Source organism: Cibotium barometz, chromosome 53 (assembly GCF_041138505.1).
Source record: "Cibotium barometz isolate CiBa-2024 chromosome 53, ASM4113850v1, whole genome shotgun sequence".
Classification (NCBI taxonomy): Eukaryota; Viridiplantae; Streptophyta; class Polypodiopsida; order Cyatheales; family Cibotiaceae; genus Cibotium; species Cibotium barometz.
The window spans coordinates 39,316,758-39,335,521 of NC_141098.1; the positions used below are offsets into that span (position 1 = coordinate 39,316,758).

The window sequence follows — 18,764 nt, forward strand, 5'->3', positions numbered from 1 at the left end:
CACAGCACCTCCTGTGAATGTAAACACATAACCGGTAGTAGACTTCCGGTTATCTGGATGACCGGCATAATCCGAATCCGTGTAACCATGCACTAATGCATCCTGTTTGCCAAAGCAAATGCACATATCCTGTGTGCCCTTCAGGTATCTCATGACACCTTTCACTGCTTCCCAATGCTTCTTGCCAGGGTTGGCCATGTATCTAGAAACCACTCCCACTGCAAATGCAATGTCCGGCCTAGTAGCAACCATGGCATACATGAGACTGCCACAAGCTGAAGCATGCGGAACCTTGGCCATATCAGCCCTGTCTCTATCTGACTGTGGGCTGTCCATAGCACTGAGTTTCACATATGGAGGCAAAGGCATGCATGGTTATCACCCAAATAAACCACTCCTCCATTGCCAGCAGTATACCTGACAAACAAGTCTCTGCAACCTGTGACATGAAAGGAGGCACCTGAATCAATGATCCATGAGTGCATACCATGACCACCTGTAAGAAGTGAATGGGCATCAAGTGAAGACGTAAATAGGACCTCATCCTCACTGCCACCTGCATGTGACACATTGATTTCTTCAATCTTGGCTCCACTTTTGCCCTTTGGCTTTACATCTTTGGCTTCATCTTTCTCTTTGTCTTTGCCTTTTCCCTTTTCCTTTTGATCATTTTTCCATTTGTAGCATTGCTTTTTAATGTGTCCCTTCTTGCCACAATAATGGCATTCCAAATCCTTTTTGGAGCGAGACTTGCTCCTTCCCCGTTCTTGGCTTTTTCCCCTTTGTTGGGATCTCCCACGTGCATTCATTGCATTGGACTTTCCAACAGAGTTGTTTTTCCTGTTCATCTCTTCTTGAAGAAGAGCACCCTCAACATCTACATATGACGGCATAGCATGCGAATTGCTAGTGGCTGTCCTGAATGTGTCCCAACTCTCTGGCAAAGTGCATAACAGAAAAGTGGCTTTGAACTCATCGTCCATTGCCAATTTTTGATTTATGACCTGGCTGACAATACCATTAAACTCATTTAGATGGGTTGTCATAGACGCCCCTTCCTTCATCTGAAGACCTATGAGTTTCTTCAACCAATACACTTTGCTTGAGGCACTTTGCTGGGCATACAAGTCCTGCAATCTCTGCCACATTCCCCAAGCTGTCTTCTCTTCACGAATGCTGAAAAGTAATGAGTCTGACACAGACAACATGATAGTAGATCTTGCCAGCTCATCCATATCTTCCCACTCTTCAGCAGTAAGAGAAGCGGGCATTACACCCCTTTCTTTGATAGGCTTGTGCTGCTTTTTCTGGAGCAACACATTGTAGCACTGGGTTTGCCAAATATCATAGTTATGTGAGCCTTCAAGCTTCTTGATGTGAAGCAATGAAGAGCTCTCACCTGTGGTTGCCATAGCAATATGCAACCTGTCAATGCCTGACTCCCTGCAAAATGTGCAAACACTGCACCAAAAGCACACAAAGTGCTCACAGTTATTCTCCCAAGCTTTATCTCCCACTGCGGAAAGACAAATGCAACTTTTCTCCCACTGTATGTGATGAAAACACCAAAATCTGGTTGCTGCAGATTTAGGACAGCACCTTAAATGTGCTTTGTTGCCCTTCCAAAGTACTGTATAGCAGTACTAAGTGCTCACCAATAATGTACCAAACCTGTACCGGCAAGTACAGCAGCTGAAATTGAACCTTTTCCTCACTCAAATCAGTGTACAGCCATGCCAAAACTTGCACAAAGCTGTGCCAAATCTGTACCAGCAGGTACAATGGCAATAAATGCTCTCCTGGATTCAAGGCATAAATGTCTTGCCTGCTGCTTTGCCAAGCTTAACAAGCATGCAAACTTGAAAAGCCCCTTGATTTAAGATCAATTTCTGATCATACATGGTACATTGACGCACATGAAGGCATCCAGAGTGTTCACGATGCTTCCCCCTGGCCACATATACATCCAAATAATGAAAGCCCCTTGATTTACAGGCACATTGAGTGCTTGTAAGGCATCAGCACATTATCCACAGCATCAAATGCGATCGCCTGCATGCAAATCAATCCAATCGGCACAAAAGCCCCTTGATTTGCACTGCAATTTGCTGCAAATTTTGCAAATGTGCGATTTCTCACATCATACAGCATGTATGAGTGCTTAATTGCACAATTACATCAAAAGCCCCAAATTTCGACATTCAATTTCTTGCAAATTGATCCTGATTGTGACCAATTTCCTGCAAATTGATCCTGATTGTGACCAATGTCACCCAATTTTGCCAATTTTGCTCAAAATTGAGCAATTGGGCACATGTACCTGCTCAATTGATGATTGTACTTGCTCAATTGCAAATCCCAAAAAAAAATTGAAGCAGAATACCTTGTAATTTCTGATTTTTTTTGTTGCAGAAAAAAAAGGGTTGATGATGCTGCTGCTGCTTTTGCAGAAATGGGCAATTGAAGGAGCTGCTGTGCAAGTTCTTGGAGGTGATCCTTGCTGCAGATTTGATGGCTGCTCCAATCAAGCTGATGCGTTTGCTGCTGTACGGATGACGGAGGGCTGGGCGACTGTACTTGCAGCTGACGGGTACAGTCGTGCAGAGAACGTGGCTTGGGCTGGTCACAGACGTGGCCCCAGTCTAGCTTCGACGAGTTGGCGTCTCAAGCTGTTGACGCTGCCCAGCTACGTATCCGCCTGCTTCGCTTGAATGCGCTGGCCTCCTTCGACTTGCCTGCCTTCGCCTAGCGCCTAGTAGCCAGCGCTTGTTCGCCAACGCCTTCGCCCAACGCTTCTTCGCTCGCCTGCCTCCACCTAGCGCCTAGTAGCCAGTTGAACGCCCAACGCTCGCCTTCACTCACTTCAGTGGCTCGCTACACGATTAGCGACCAACGCTTGCTGCCTTGCACTATATTCGCGCTGTTGACGCCCGCCTGCCTAGGACTCATGTTGCAGCCGACTCCAGATGCGCTTATCCGCCTGCTGTTGTATGGACGTATGCTGCCCAGCGCTGACACCCCTGCATTCGCTTCTTCTCCACCTGCGCGCCTGGGAGAGCAACACTGCTTAAGCCAGCTGATAGCAGTCACTCACAGGGTACGACCAGCACAGGGTACGACCAGCAGAATGGCTCTAATACCAGTTGTGTCGGAGTATGAAGAATTAGGGTTAGGTTAATTCATGTGGGAGACATACACAGAGAGAACAAGGGGGAGAGAGAGAGAGAGAGAGAGAGAGAGAGAGAGAGAGAGAGAGTTGTGGGGATAAGTCAACTCATGAGGCATGAGTGTGACTCCCCTATCACACATGTATATTGCACTAGTACACATAGTGCACTTAGTACATTAAAAGTACTAAGTGTACTATGTACTATAACTTATGGGCTTGTACACACTATAAGGGTGGGCATAACGCCTTTACCCCAACACCAAGGAATAGGTTGGAAGCCCGTCATCAAGTTTAGCAGAGGGGGATGTCATGTGCAAGCATTGCCATGAACATTCCCAAAGCTAATCCACAAGGGGCAGCCAAGAAAAAGATCATTAGAGCTAGGATTTGGAGCACAAGGTACAAAATGTGGCTAGGGTGGACTTGGGGCATGACATGGAAGAGGCTGTCGGCTGCCAGGACTGGTGTTGTCGGCTGCATGACCAGAGTGTTGGCTGTACCAGAAGAAAAGGGCTGCAAGCGCTTCAGCGTTTGTGGAGAACCAACATAGTTAAGATGGCCGACCAACATTTATGGAGAAAATAGGCCTAGTCGGCTGGCCGACTGTAGTACTCCTATGATCCAAGAGCCTATAAAAGGCATAGGGTGCTCATTGTGTTAGTCATTCACTCCCATAAGGAGTGGGTTCTTAGGGTCACTAGACTAGGACTGTTTTGGTGATGTTCACCTTTTTAAGAAAGGCAGCCTATGGCTGTGGATGTAGGTACCTTTTTGTACCATCAGAAATATACTGAATTTCCAGCCATATCTCTCTCTCTCTACTCTCCCTTCTGTCTGCATTTTTGCATCAGCATGTTCTCAGTGGTGTTTAGGGCTGAAAGAAGACCCCCAGAGCTTCCGCATGTTACATTGGCACACTTGACGCTCGTTGTCATGCCTGTGCTAAAACCCTCAACCTGTTTGTCCACCGAAGTCAAGACGAAACGGGCACGCCGAGCAGCCTGTTCCGTGACCACATCCTCCGTGCTGCCGCCGCTGTCAAACAAGACGACTCCTCTCTGGCCACCTATGTAGCCAAAGGACTTGGGCAATTCGTTACGCTCATACTCCTGTTAGAAGTCATCTCCTGTCTTTATCAGACACCAGGGCCTCTGTTGTGGGTGTGCCCGCCCTTTGTAGGTGTTTTCTCATTTTTCCTCACTCCCCGTATTTTTCCCCATTTTTTCCCTATTTTTACCAGGTGTGGGAGGCAGTTCTTTGCACCCTGGCTAATCCAGACACTGGCCGACTGCTGCTGGTCAGGATGTCCTGGATGCTGGCCGACTGCTTCTTCTTGTCCCCGACCTCTCATGTATGCTGGCCGACTGTGTACAGCTGGCCGACCTGTGGATGGAGCTGGTCGTGGACATTTAGATCCAGTCGGCTGCCTTTTCAACAGGCCGACTGCATATTTGGAGCCATATAAAATGGCCCCATGGCCCCCACACCATTGTATCTTGTTTTCACTTCGGGATCTTGTGTATAGAGCAGAGTTACACGCCTATCTCTCTCCTCTTGTGCTGTCTATTTTCTGCACTCTACTTGCTCTTGTGGTCTCAGATTTGGTTATCATCTCCGCTGCGTATTTTGACAACTCCTGGTCATGAGCACCTTTCTGCTTATCTTCGAGCTCCCGGCTAATAATTGCTCCAACTGAAGCATTGGGATTTGAAGAACTAGGGACAGCCACTGGGGTCTGTGTGGGAGCTGGGCTCACCACGGAAGCTGTGGAGGTTGCGGCGGCGGTCTTTGGAGTCTTCTTAGGGCACTCCCGAGAAGTATGTCCTTTTGTATGACAAAAGAAACATCTACCCTCCTTGTACCGAGAAATCTCCTCAGCACTCAACTTGCCACCTGTCTTGCCTGCCCCCGCTTTCTGGTCTGGAATAAGCTTAGACGCATTGTTCGAGTTCTTGGAGCCAAAGACTCCCGTGCTCTATCCTGGGGAAGACCCCGTTTGGTTCTGGCCTTTTCCCTCGAGGCGGTAGCCTTGGGAGTAGCCAGCTGGGAAGTCTTGGGCTTGCCACCATTATGCTTCATTTCTGCACTCTGCGCAAGCGAGAGTGCGTCTTCGAAGGTGGTTGGCCTAAACATATGCCATAGTCACAGGGAATGGGCATTTTTAGACTCGGGAATGTTGGGAATGGCAGCATCTTCCCGTTCCCATTCCCGTCCCATGTCACTCTATATAGTCACAGGGAGTGGCCACTCTCAGTCTTTTCCGTCCCCGTCCCCCGTCCCCATTTTGTGTCCCATGTGACTATGACATACGCACCTCCCACTGGATTTGCGTGTCAAGGCCATACAAAAACTACCCTTTCTTGTCCGAATCAGATAAGCCTAATTGCAAACATAAAGTCGAAATTCTATTGGCAAACTGAAGGATTGGTTGCACGTTCTGACGCGCTCCCCTGAACTCGTCTTCGAATCGCTCAAGGTAGTGGGGCGGTAGAAACCGCTACTTAAGGTCGCGGACAAACTCGTCCCACACATAAGCTGCCATACCTAATCTAGTGTGGGCATGAGCCCACTGAGTCCACCAAGGAATGGCCTCACCTTCCAAGTACCAGCTGGCTAAAATCACTTTGTCAGCACACCTGTCTTTCTAACTGCGGCAAAGTAAGCTTCAAATTGATGCAACCATGAATAAACAGTTGTGGAGTCGAGTTTACCATTATACTTACTGAAGTTCATTTTCTCGGGAAAATGATTCGAGAGCGCCGCTAGTGTCAATCTGGCGTCCAAAGCAGCAAGGTAACGCTCATGTTCCACGCGTCACATGGCTTCGTCGTCACGTTGTCGGATCTCCAATGCACGCATCTGCAACTCAAGCAAAGAGCTCGACTGCAGTCATGACCCCGCAAGAGGGTCCTTGTGTCGAGGATCTGGAATCTGGGATACGGAAGGATCGGGAGGAGGAGATGGAAAACGCGGCGCTGGGGAACGGGTACGCTCTTCCAGAGCCAGGATCTGTGCCTTCTACTCTTCCAACTTGGTCGTCTGGTCTGCGATTGCTCGCATCATCTACTAGAACATCTCTGTAACACTAAGCCTGGTACCCTAGCTGGGCTACCCGGTGCACTCTGGTCCCAAGGTTCTTGGTCTCTCTCGTCGTCGAAGCTCGCCATAGCAGGAAAACGCACTTCCTTTCCAGAGTGCAATCTGACCATCCACTATGTGTGTGGAAGACTTCCGGAGGCTTCCAGAGGCTAAAAACCAACTGTCCTTCGAGGGACAGGAGTCACTCCGAAAGGGGTAGTCCACCGGCATCTGAAAACCAACCACACGAGCGAGAAAAAATTCTGGTTTCTTTGCTGAATCTTTGCACTTGAAGTAGGCTCTGTTAGAAGTTATCTCCTGTCTATTTTTATACACCAGGGCCTTTGTTGTGCGTGTGCCCGCCCTTATGAGGTGTTTTCTCATTTTTCCCCACTCTCCGTATTTTTCCCCATTTTTCCCCTATTTTTTCTGTGGCATGGGAGTCAGTCTAGTAGTGGCAGGAGGACCTTGAACCTGGCCGACTGCATCTGTGGAGATTCTGGAAGTGGCACTGCATGAGTCGTGGACTTCTCTGATGCTGGCCGACCCACTCTGCTGCTGGCCGACTGTGGATTTTCAGTCGTAGGTGTCCTGTCGGCTGCCCTACAGCAGGCCGACTGCTGCTGTTGGGGGGCCATATAAAATGGCCCCCAGTCCCCTTGTCATTTTGTATCATCCTCGGGATCTTCTTGTGTATATAGAGCAAAGTTACACGCCTCTATCTCTCTCTCTTGTGTTGTGATTTTTTGCATTGCGTTTTGCTCTTTGTGTTCCCAGATCTGGTCATCATCTCCGCTGCGTATTCTGACATGGTATCAGAGCCTAGGCCCTAGATAGTTCTTTGGATTTGTGTGAGCAAGAGGGGGACTGTTGTGTTGCTGATTGGTGGACCGATCGGGACTGTTCGGGAAGAGGAGAAGCAAGAGGACGGCGGGCTGATTTGCTGGACAGCCACTTGCAAGTGTTAGTTCTTCTTTGTTCCCACCCACCCACCCTTTTCAGAGTACATCCCCGCAATGGCAGATCTGTTTGAGATGGCCGAGAGGCATGTGAAGATCCCGACACTCCCCACGTTCCCGGTGGACCGCCAGTTGGATGGGAACAACTATGGCATATGGAAGGTTATGATGGAATCTGTTCTGGAGTCTTACGACCTCGCTGATTTCGTCGTTGTTGGGGTTCCACGGCCGGAAGTAGAGGAAGGAGTTACCGTCGATCCGAAAGGACCGGGAGGCTCAGACACAGATGCACGATCGTGTCAATGCTAGGGTTCGTTCGTTTATCTTTCTCAACTACACACCGCAGGTAATCAATCATGTAAAGCATATGATAATGGCCAGAGGTATATGGCAGCATTTGGCCTCTCTTTACAACAGGGTATCGCCCATGAAGAGGATTTCCTTGGAAGTACAGATGCAGGTTATGAGCCCTGCAAAGTCGTCGACGATGCGGGAGCATATTAACAAGCTGCAAGCTCTTCAGCAAGAAGTTCTTCAGGCTGGGAAGGAGATATCGTCGAGGACATGGCCATAACGTTGCTGTCACACTTGCCCTCTCAGTACTCGGCATTTTACTCGTCCTTGATTACAAGTGGCAGGCTCAGCACCATCACGTGGGAGGAGCTTGTGCCCATGGTCTTGGACCAAGAGGAACGATTCACGAACCCTCCTCAGGGTGGAGGTTCGGAGGCCTTAACTGGCAACCGGTCGAAAGGCCGTAACACGGGCAAAGGGAAGGCTTCGTCGGAGAAGTCTTCTGAGAAGAAGTCCGTTACTGACCGCGAGAAACTAAAGGCAGAGAGGACCTGTAATGATTGTGGCGAGAAAGGCCACTATTGGAGGCAGTGTCCCAAGCGGAAGACCGAGAAGGGTGAAGATTCCTCAGCAGCAATCATGAAGACTCCGGCTTTTGTGCACCTGGAAGTGGTGGACAACGATGTTTCATTTTCTTCAGGCAAGGAAAAGATTGGAGGATTCTCTGCAACGGATACTCGGGAGTGGATTCTAGACAGTGGTGCTTCCAGGCACATGACTCCTTCCCGCTCTGGTTTATAGGATCTCTGCAAGTATTCTGGTCACATTCTTACTGGGGATACATCCACTATCCCAGTTCACAGTGAGGGCAGGATGGAGATAGTTCCCGATGGCAGAGGGGGGAAGCATTCCTCCCAGGTGTTGTATGTTCCGTCACTTGGTTTTCATCTGTTGTCAGTGCATCAGGTTTGCAAGACTGGCATACGGGTGGAGTTTGATGAGCATTTTGTTGCTCTCCAGGACAAAGCAACAGGCCAAGTGGTTTGGGAAGGTGGAGTGGAGAATGGAGTTTACAAGCTTTCAGCACTCTCTCTCCCAGGTCCTCAGGTTTGTGATGAGTGGCAGTCTGGTAATGGCCACTTAAGTGTGGATACGCTCCAGCTGAAGGCTTTCCGGGACCAGATGGTGGATAGCTTGCCAATAGATGGCAGTAGTTGGCAGGAACTCTCCAGTACTGATGTTGGTAGTTCTTGTGTTCGTCAGTCAGAGGAATCTGAACAGGTAACTTATGCTCTGATGTCTCGTAGTATTCGGGACAAAGAACCTCCTGTAGATGAGGATGTTCTTTCCACGGGGACCTTTCGGAAAGCCAGGTAGGTGACAGTTGATTACTTGCAGAAGGAGGTGCATACTCCAGGCTTTGTGGTTCCGGATTCAAAGGGGGTGGTTGACAGGTTTCAAAAGGCCTTGCGTGGTCTTCGGCAGGTTTCCAGGACTTGGTTTTGCACCGTAACAGGTGTTGATCCTTGTGAGCAGTGTGATGCCTCTTTGACTCAGAGAAGCAGAATGGTTCATTGATCTGGTTGATGGACACCAGATTGGACGGGAGCTTCCTGATGAGGCAGTTGAGCTCATGGTTACGGATTTCTCTTTGGGAGGCAGGATTGCGTTTCCTGTGGTTTCTGCGGCATGCGAAGGATCATGGACTCTTGTACACAGAAGGGGGATTGTTGGATGGAGTCCGACTCCACGGTTGGAGTGACTCGGTTTGGGGAGGAGATCCGTACACGAGGAGATCTACTTCAGGCCCAGGAGTGAGGATGCAAAGGTTACATTGCAGGTTTGGGCTTCCACTGGAGGAACCCATGGTCATCCAAAGGCACTTTGTTCGTGAACAGATCATTGCTGATGACATCTTGCTAGAGTTCTGTTCGACGGAGGACAGTACGATGAACCTCTTCACGAAGTCGCTATCTCAGGATTTGCTCAGGCGGCACCCCCACTCCCTATGGTTGGTTTCACAGCCAGGAGCTGAGAGGGGGTGTTATAAGTCATCTCCTGTCTATTTTTATACACTAGGGCCTTTGTTGTGGGTGTGCCCACCCTTATGAGGTGTTTTCTCATTTTTCCCCACTCTCCGTATTTTTCCCCATTTTTTCCCTATTTTTCTGTGGCATGGGAGGCAGTCTAGTAGTGGCAGGAGGACCTTGAACAACCCAGCCGACTGCATCTATGGAGATTCTGGAAATTGCCGACTGCACTGCATGAGTCGTGGACTTCTCTGATGCTGGCCGACCCACTTTGCTGCTGGCCGACTGTGGATTTTCAGTCGTGGATGTCCTGTCGGCTGCCCTACAGCACGCCGACTGCTGTTGGGGGCCCATATATGGCCCCCAGCCCCCTTGTCATTTTGTATCATCCCCAGGATCTTCTTGTGTATATAGAGCAAAGTTACACGCCTCTATCTCTCTCTCTCTCTCTTGTGCTGTGATTTTTTGCACTGCGTTTTGCTGCAAAGTTCCCAGATCTGGTCATCATCTCCGCTGCGTATTCTAACAGGCTCTGATACCACTGTAACATGCGGAAGCTTCGGGGGAGATCGGTAACTTCAATGCTCAGAAATCAGCACACTTGTCGCGACGGAATTAACGCAGAAAACTGAATGTAGATGTGCAGAAAAATAGACAGAGAGGGAGAAGCGGACACAGTATTGGGTCCCGAATACCCTCTGTACCCCCCCCCCCCCCCCCCCACACACACACACTTTGCTTTATTAGAATGATGCAAATCTGAAAAGAAAATACAGAAAACTTGACCTTTCTTGGCTGAGATAACTCTGCCCTGCCCTTGACCTGCAATCCTTCACCCCTTCTACGTTAGCTAATCCTTGGCTGTCCTGGCCCTTTGATCAGCTTTAGCTCTTGGTGAAATATGAGATAAAGGAATAGATTGTGGGCTCAAGTATTTATACTACTCTAGGAGACCAGTCCGCTGTCCAATAAATCAGCCCACCACTATTAATTCAGCATTAAATGCTAAATAAAATCTGCGCATGCTTTAATCCATGGCTGGGCACTGATGCGCATGGGAAATAGGGGCTAGGCACTTAGGCGCCTACTCTTCTAGAGGCTGGGCACTGATTACTCACTGTTCTAGAGGCTGGGCTGCCCCATACTTGCCCTACACCCTTCCTAGGGCTGGATAACCAGTCGGCTACCCTGGCCTGCCCCTAGGGCTGTCCTACAGCCCTCCCTGGCCTACCCATGGCTGGTGGGTACAGCCAAGACCTTCCTGGCCCTCATGGGGGTGGTTTTCCACTGTCCCCATGCCCACACAAGTACTTGGGGTAGCCCTATGAGCTAGCCGATACACATAATCACTGACATCATTCCAGAGGGAGAATGTGCAGGACAATGCACACCTGACCTTGGACTCGTGTGCAGGACAATGCACACCTGACCTCGGACGACTGGGATGGAACCCTGGCTGACTCGTCCCGGACTAGGCTCACATGGCACCAGTTTACCATCCCAAGTCTTGCACCTTCTGTACAGATATGTCTACATGGCATCCAAGTGCGGGATGCACGTGACAAGAAGAGGATGACTTCTTGGGATAAAATTGGTCATGGAACCGAGCGAAGCGCAAGAGTTGGCACTCACACTCATATAGGTTAGGCATAGGTTCTAAACTAATGGTCTGTGTGACAAAAGTAAAGAAACTAGGCAGCAACTTGTTTAGTAAAGTGATAACCTAGTCTTCTCGTGACTTGGCAGAACCAGTGGTGGCATACTCGGCGTTAAGGCGCCGAAATTCAGCAACTTTGACGATCAGGTCATCCCCTTCTTTGATAGAGAAAATTTGAATTTGATGCTCGAGATCAATGCGACGCGTGCTGTAACACGCGGAAGCTCTGGGGGTCTTCTTTCAGCCCTAAACACTCTTGGAAACCATCTGATGCAAAATGCAGATATAGAGAGAGAGTAGAGAGAGAGAGAAGTGCTGGAAATTCAGTATATTCTATGGTACAAAAAGGTACTTGTCTGCAGCCCTAGGCTACCTTCATAAAAAGGTGGTAACTCACCAAAATCCTGTCCTAGATCTTGATCCACTCCCTAGTGGAATGAATGCCTAGAACAATGAGCAAGTGGGCCTATTTATAGCCCTTGAAATCCATGGGGAACTAGCCGACTGCTGGTCGGCCAGTCATAAATGCATTAATGCCCCTTTAACGCAGCCCCGACTGGATATACTCCTTGATCATGATGCGCCTACTGCTCACACACTACTGACGTCAGCCGACAGTCCTTTCTGGCAGCCAGCACCACCTGTCCTGCGGCAGAGCCGACAGCCATCTGATCCACGCCTATCTCCAGTCTACACTACCAAAGGTGCTCTGTGCTCAATCATCTTGGTTCTACTCTTTATCTGGCTGCCTCTTCTGGATTTAGCCCTAAAGATGTCCATGGCATCTATGATGCACATGACATCCCCCTCTGCTAAACTTGATGACAGGAATCCAACCTGCTCTTGGATGACAGTCATCATCCCAATCCTGTCCCGAAGTCCCTCTGTCATCATCCATCCCTGGCAACCCTTTTTCTCTGAACACCCAGCCTGTTCTCCAAACCACTCTGTCTCAGACGAAGATCTATGCATCTGGTTTTCCTCTAGTCCACAATCCATTCCTGCCCTGATTCTGAACACCATCTTGGTCTTCTTTCCTGAGAAATAAGTCTCGCACTCTCACATCACCCTTGGAGGATCAACCTCCCTTGGGACCATTACCTGAGAACCTATCTGGCTCACGGAACTGCCATCCCCTCTGGCACTGTGGAACACCACCAACAAACCTCCTGGGAGTTCTTCCCGATCTGTGTTCTTGCCTTGGGCTTTGAATCCGTGTACTTTCCTGTACCTTGGACCTCTACACCATCATATGGGACTGAATCAGTGTTTAGCTTGGCTGAGCCTGATGCTGTGATACCAATGTAACACGCGGAAGCTCTGGGGGTCTTCTTTTAGCCCTAAACACTCTTGGAAACCATCTGATGCAAAATGCAGATATAGAGAGAGAGTAGAGAGAGAGAGAGAGAGAAGTGCTGGAAATTCAGTATATTCTATGGTACAAAAAGGTACTTGTCTGCAACCCTAGGCTACCTTCATAAAAAGGTGGTAACTCACCAAAATCCTGTCCTAGATCTTGATCCACTCCCTAGTGGAATGAATGCCTAGAACAATGAGCAAGTGGGCCTATTTATAGACCTTGAAATCCATGGGGAACTGGCCGACTGCTGGTCGGCCAGTCATAAATGCATTAATGCCCCTTTAACGCAGCCCCGACTGGATATACTCCTTGATCATGATGCGCCTGCTGCTCACACACTGCTGACATCAGCCGACAGTCCTTCTGGCAACCAGCACCACCTGTCCTGCACAGCCGACAGCCATCTGATCCACGCCTGTCTCCAGTCTACACTGCCAAAGGTGCTCTGTGCTCTATCATCCTCATTCTACTCTTTATCTGGCTGGCTCTTCTGGATTTAGCCCTGAAGATGTCCATGGCATCTATGATGCACATGACACGTGCGATCACGTGCGGCATCTCTCTCTGCAAGGTGTGCCCATCTTTCAGAGACATAAGGGAACTGCTGGAGTTGAGAATGAAACTCCGACAAAAGGCCTTGCATGAGCTCCACTATAGCAGTGGCATTTCTAGCTTCCCAATGGCTGATGACTTCAAGAGGTGCTAGGGAAGGGTGGGGTTTTGGTTCAAATCCCTTTACTAGGTTCCACGAACCTTGGGAAGTAAAAACGTGTTCCATAAGATTAGCCCAGGTTGTATAATTAGACCCGTTAAAACGAGTCTTTTCTGTGAAAGCATTTCTGGACATAGAAACATGAAAGGAAGATGGTGGGGGAGTCCAGGATGGCTAGTGCCCATATCCAGAGTGTAAGGTTTAAGGAGGGAAACCAAAAAAATCCACCAGGACCAGGCATAGGGGTAGGACCTGTCGAGGGTGCTCCATAAGATGGAATATAGGTTTGGGCACTCAACATAGGTGGAATACCTGGTTGAGGCACAAATCCTTCAGAGAACACATAATTAGGAAAAATGATGGGTTGGTAAACCCCCTGATACCCCAGAATGCTGGGTGGCACCACAGTGCCAGAGGGCATAGTGCTGAAAGATACCTGGGATGGGTAGAACCCATACGCAAGACCCAAAGGAGGTGCAGGCGGTGATGACTGCACGCCAACAGTAGTAGGAAAAGATATGTTTGCATCTCTTGGAACACCTCGAAAGAAACACCGAAATCCTTAGATGTGGACTTGGGTGAATGGGGTATTATGGAGCTAGGCTTGAAATTTGGAGCCTTTCTTGGACTGTGCTTTAAATGCAGTGGCTTTGGCCACATTGCAAAAAATTGTCCGGAACAGCCAATAACAAAAGAGGAGTGGGATAAGGAAGGTGAAAAAAATGGAGTGGAAAAAAATACTGCTACAGTTGGGAGCGAGAAGAAGGAGGAGAAGGGAAAGGAAACGATGAAGGAGACTATTGAGGGTAGCCAAAAGGGAGAGTGGGTTGTTAGGGTAAAAGGGAAATCTGGGTGGGAGGGTTTTGTGCTTGAAGTTGAGCAGTATTCCATAACACATTAGGAGTAGGGACAGAAAGTGAACCAGAGGAGAAAACAATGTTACCTCCTTGAACACCAGAAGTCTGAGAGTGAATTGTACTCCTAGACCCTCCTCTATTTGGGTTCACAAAATGCCAAGGATGGAGGGTAGTTGATGGTACCGTTTGTTGAACCTGTGCTACAGAAGAAGATACCCAGGTAGAGTTAGGAACATACGTACTAAAAGGCACATACGAACCTGACGAGGTCATCGGCAGGGTTGATGATGATGGATCTCCGAATGACCGAGGAGGTACGTGTCCTGCCTAAGAAAAAGTCCCATACTGAAGTCCAGTTTGTCGGCTAGAATGAGAAGAAGGGCTCTCCAGTGGAGGCTGAATACCTAGGTCCAACACTGGCACACTGGCTGTGGGCATGTATCCTCCTCTGGAAGTAACGGTTGATGAGCTCGGAGAAGAAAAACCATATGCCAAGGGTGTAGAGGGTGAGTAGGTAAAAATAGGCTGGTCGACTCCCAATGAAAGACCTCGAACAGGGCTCTCCAGTGAATGAGGAGTCCCATCCTCCGTGTGATCTATATCTGAATAAGGAGAATCAATATTTGGTATGAAAGGCTGATCCTCCGGAATTGTGGGTAGACGATCCATGCTATGTGCTCTCAAGGTCTTCAATCCTTTTGCTAACGATAGCTTTGATACCATGTGAGGGCAAAAGAGGCCAAAGGACCAAATATATGAGAGATCAGAGCAAATCACATAGCATGCAATGGTGATATGTATATAAATGATAAAGTCCAGTACAGAAGCTCTATGTGAGAGTCCAAACGAGCAAAGAAGGCTGCTGTCCCAAAAACGTAGATAACAGTCCCGAAGTAAGCCTGATGTAAGTGCCGATATATGCCTGATGATGTAAAGCTGATGTGAGCTGAGATGTAAGCGCTGATGTAAGCGCTGATGTCCTGATGACTGCTGAAGTAAAACGCAAAAGTATGCTGAAGTGAAACGCAGATGTATACAGCCTGTATCAGCAGCAGCAACCGGAGAGGAAAAACGCTGATGATCACCCCTGATGTAGGCAACCAGTTCAGCAACAGCATAGAGTAGGTTCCACCTGTCATAGGCGGCCTGTACCAACAGCAGCAGCCGGAGAAGAAAAACGCAGATGATCTGCCCTAGTGTAGGCAGCCAATCCAGCAGCAGCAGGGAGTAAAAACGCTGAGGTTCAGTCCTGAAGTAGGCGACCAGCAAGGAAGTATTCGTGATGGATGTGTTCATAAGGATGCGCCTCATATTTACATGGAAAGGGAGGGTGTTGGTCGGCCAGCAGATAAAGTGAAGTTTGAATGACTAAATAGCCCTTTTTGGGCCGGGTAAAATACCCTTTTGGGTATATTTTCACACAGTGGAGACATATACCATTGATGTGTGAACACACTTAGTAGTTGGGACACTTTTTCCCTCACTGGAAGGTTTTTTTCCCCAACATGTGCACACCCTCTTATTTCATATTATTGGGTGGACTTATCACGTTGCACTTGCACCACTCACTATCAAATGTAATCACTATCAAGCTGTGTCCTTCTCTCTCTCATGACTGTGTACTTGCTCAACATGTGTGTGTGGGTGTGTGATGTTGCTGCTGCAAACCCTAGCCCAACATTGTGTATCAGAGCTTTGGTCGACATCCTGCTGTTGGTCGCCCTTCAAATGAATGATATGGTGTCAAATTTGCCACGGCTTGCAGCGGCAATCAAGTCAAACACGTATGTAAGGAGTGCATTTTAGGCAAACTGCAACGGCCATCGTTCCCCAAAGATGTATCAGTAAGCGCTATCCAGAAATTACATGGTAATGTATGTGGACGGCGGTACTATGAGGACACCATCTATCGGGGTTACCTCTAGTTTGTGACCTTCATTGATGCCTACACCAAACATGCTTGGGTGTGTCCTTTGAAGCAAAAGTCAAACATTTTTACATGCTTTAGACACTTTCTTTCCATGGCTGAAAATATGTCTACAAGTAAAGTTGGCACCCTTTGAAAAGATCGAGGGGGGGAGTACATGTTGAAAGAGTTTAATGCATACATGTCTGAGAGAGGCATCAAAAAGCAATGCGGACTGCCTAAAACACCAATAGAATGGTATCATGTGCATGCACATGGACATGCTTAAATCCAAGGCTAATCGTTGATTTGGGCAGCAGATAAACACATATTTTGACATGAGTAGGGTCTTGTCAACAAGCACAGGAGCAGATCCAAGTGGACATGTACCAAGTCGGCCAGGTGGTGGTCATCAGCTTTTTAGCATTTATTGTCCAAAGGACCTGACCGACCGGCAGTCGGCCAGGTCACCTAGTCTTCCAAGGCCTGTAAAAAAGGCAAGGCTAAGAGTACATTTATCTCTCTCTTCAAGGAGTTAGGTCATAGATTAGGTATTATGTTTCCTTTTTGGGAAGGCCAAAGGCCACATAATCATGTACCTTTTTGTACTATATGAATATAGTAAATACACAGCCATCTCTCTCTTGCTATTATCTATCTATGTTAATTGTTCTTGCATCAAGAATTCCTATGCGGTGCTTAGGGCTGAAAGAAGACTACCCCGAGCTTCCGCATGTTACAAATGGTGTAGCAGAGAGAGGAAGAATAGCTCTCTTATGGAAATGGCACATTTCAAGGACACAACTCTGCGAAGAAGACTAACACTGGTAGAAAGGAGAAAACAAATTGTAGCAGAAGAGTGCTATTTTAGTAGTGTGAACCTACTATGAGGTTTAATAGGCCACATTACTGGACAGCAATTGATGTAAAAACAATGACCGTACATGATGTCACTTCAAAACAAAAGAAACCTAGTGACAAATGATTTGAAGACTTCTTTCCTTTGGCAACAGCGGATGTGCCAAAAACCTCAAGGAGAACCTGTTTCATGAATCTAGAAAAACATATGACAAGCCATCTCAACAGCAGAAGACATACTTCTCGTTCTGTAAGTCTAGTCTTTTGCATGTTATTGGCAGGAATATCAGAGTGGCTTGATTATGAAGATAAAACAACCTGCAACATCTTGTTTGAGGTATCAGCAAGAAGACATCACACACTTACCATCGTTTCCTTGTCAGGGCGAACACTAAACAAGCATTTGATTAGAAGGCAATTCCAGGATAACACATAAGAAGGGTAGTCTTTCAAGTAAGTTCCAACTTGGAAAAGATCATGGCATCAGCAAAACACAGATTCTTTCATTCTCTTTACTGTTCCCATCAGTTGCATACTGCAACAATGCAGACTATAGAGAAAGAGGAAATTTGAATATAGCATGGCAGATCTATTTCTGCAGCTTAATGTTTGGTCACTTGTTGAAATCGAAGTCCATGTTGATTACAGTAAACAGAAAGCAAAAAATGCTCATGAGTTGACCTGGGGGGATCCACCTTGAGGGAAGCCAGATGAGATAAAGCGTTGCCGTACTTGCTCCGCACAGAGGGAGTAAGCTTTGATGCTCTCCTGGCATTTCAGGGGGTCGTTAGGGTTTTCGGTGAGGCAGACGATGCAGGCCTTCTGCTCATCGGGGCAGGGTAAGGGTTTGGGCTGGGGAGCTTGGTACTGCTTGCTGTGAAGCTCTCTGGCTCGCCTCTGCACTTCCTCCCGCTCCTTTCCTTCCTGCTTCCGCAAGCTCTCCACAACATGCTCGCACTCTACAACAACCTTCCGCAAGGGCTCCAGCGCTTCATTTTCACGGCGATCAGGGATAAAAAAACCAGGCCCATTCCATGGTTTGGATGCCGCTAGGGTTTCTGCTCCTGCTAGGGTTCCTGATTCTTCTTGGATCTTTCTTGATAATGGTGGGTGTGATGCTGGTGCTGGGGTTTCTGGCAGAATTAGGGGTTGTGAGAGCTTCTCGGACTCCGCCTTCACGAGAGCCTTGCGAGGCGGTTCAGAGTAGAAGTCAATGCTGCCCCGTTGCTGGTACTTGTCCAGCTCCGTGAGCTTGAGGATAAGCTCTGGGTTGATCTGAATGCTGAATTTGCCCGTCATCTCTGTGCTGTTCTATAGCTATGGAGACTCGAGACTCGCAGCACTTTGATATTTTTTTGAACTCAATAGAAAATCATTGATATTTTTCATTTTTTTTAAAAACAAGTTGATCATTAATTTTATTTTGCTTGGCTTGAAAGCCTCGTGCACAATGCATTTAATATTGCATCCATGGTTGGGAAGTGGATGCGGGAGATTTGATGAAATCTAGGTCGTCAGAGCATTGAACCATGGCCAAATATAGATGCAAGGCACCAAACTGACGTGGCTGTTACATGTGGACTCCAACGAGACTTACATGGAAAGGGGTAGGTGCGCATGCGCAAAAAACAGGAGATTCGATGAAATCTAGGCCATCGAAGCACTAAACTAGGGCCAAATATAGATGTAGGGCACCAGTCTGACGTGGCATCTACATGTGGACTCCAGTCTGACATGGCATCTACGTGTGGACTCCAGTGGGGCTTACATGGGGAAAGGGGGTAGGTGCGCATGCGTGAAAAATGATGGTTGGGATGCGAGATTTACAAATCACGCAATGAAGGCCATCCACGTTAAATCAAGGAGAGTAGCTGGCAATGTAGC

The 18,764-nt window shown here is 48.1% G+C and overlaps 1 protein-coding gene across 1 annotated transcript; it reads right to left on the reverse strand.

Moving 5' to 3' along the window:
- Positions 1 to 17,306: 17,306 nt before the first annotated feature.
- On the reverse strand, positions 17,307 to 18,238 carry LOC147608620 (uncharacterized). The gene has a single exon (XM_086789396.1). It carries the CDS (start codon positions 18,177 to 18,179, stop codon positions 17,550 to 17,552), a length of 630 nt encoding a protein of 209 aa, XP_086645522.1. The 5' UTR covers positions 18,180 to 18,238; the 3' UTR covers positions 17,307 to 17,549.
- Positions 18,239 to 18,764: the final 526 nt, after the last annotated feature.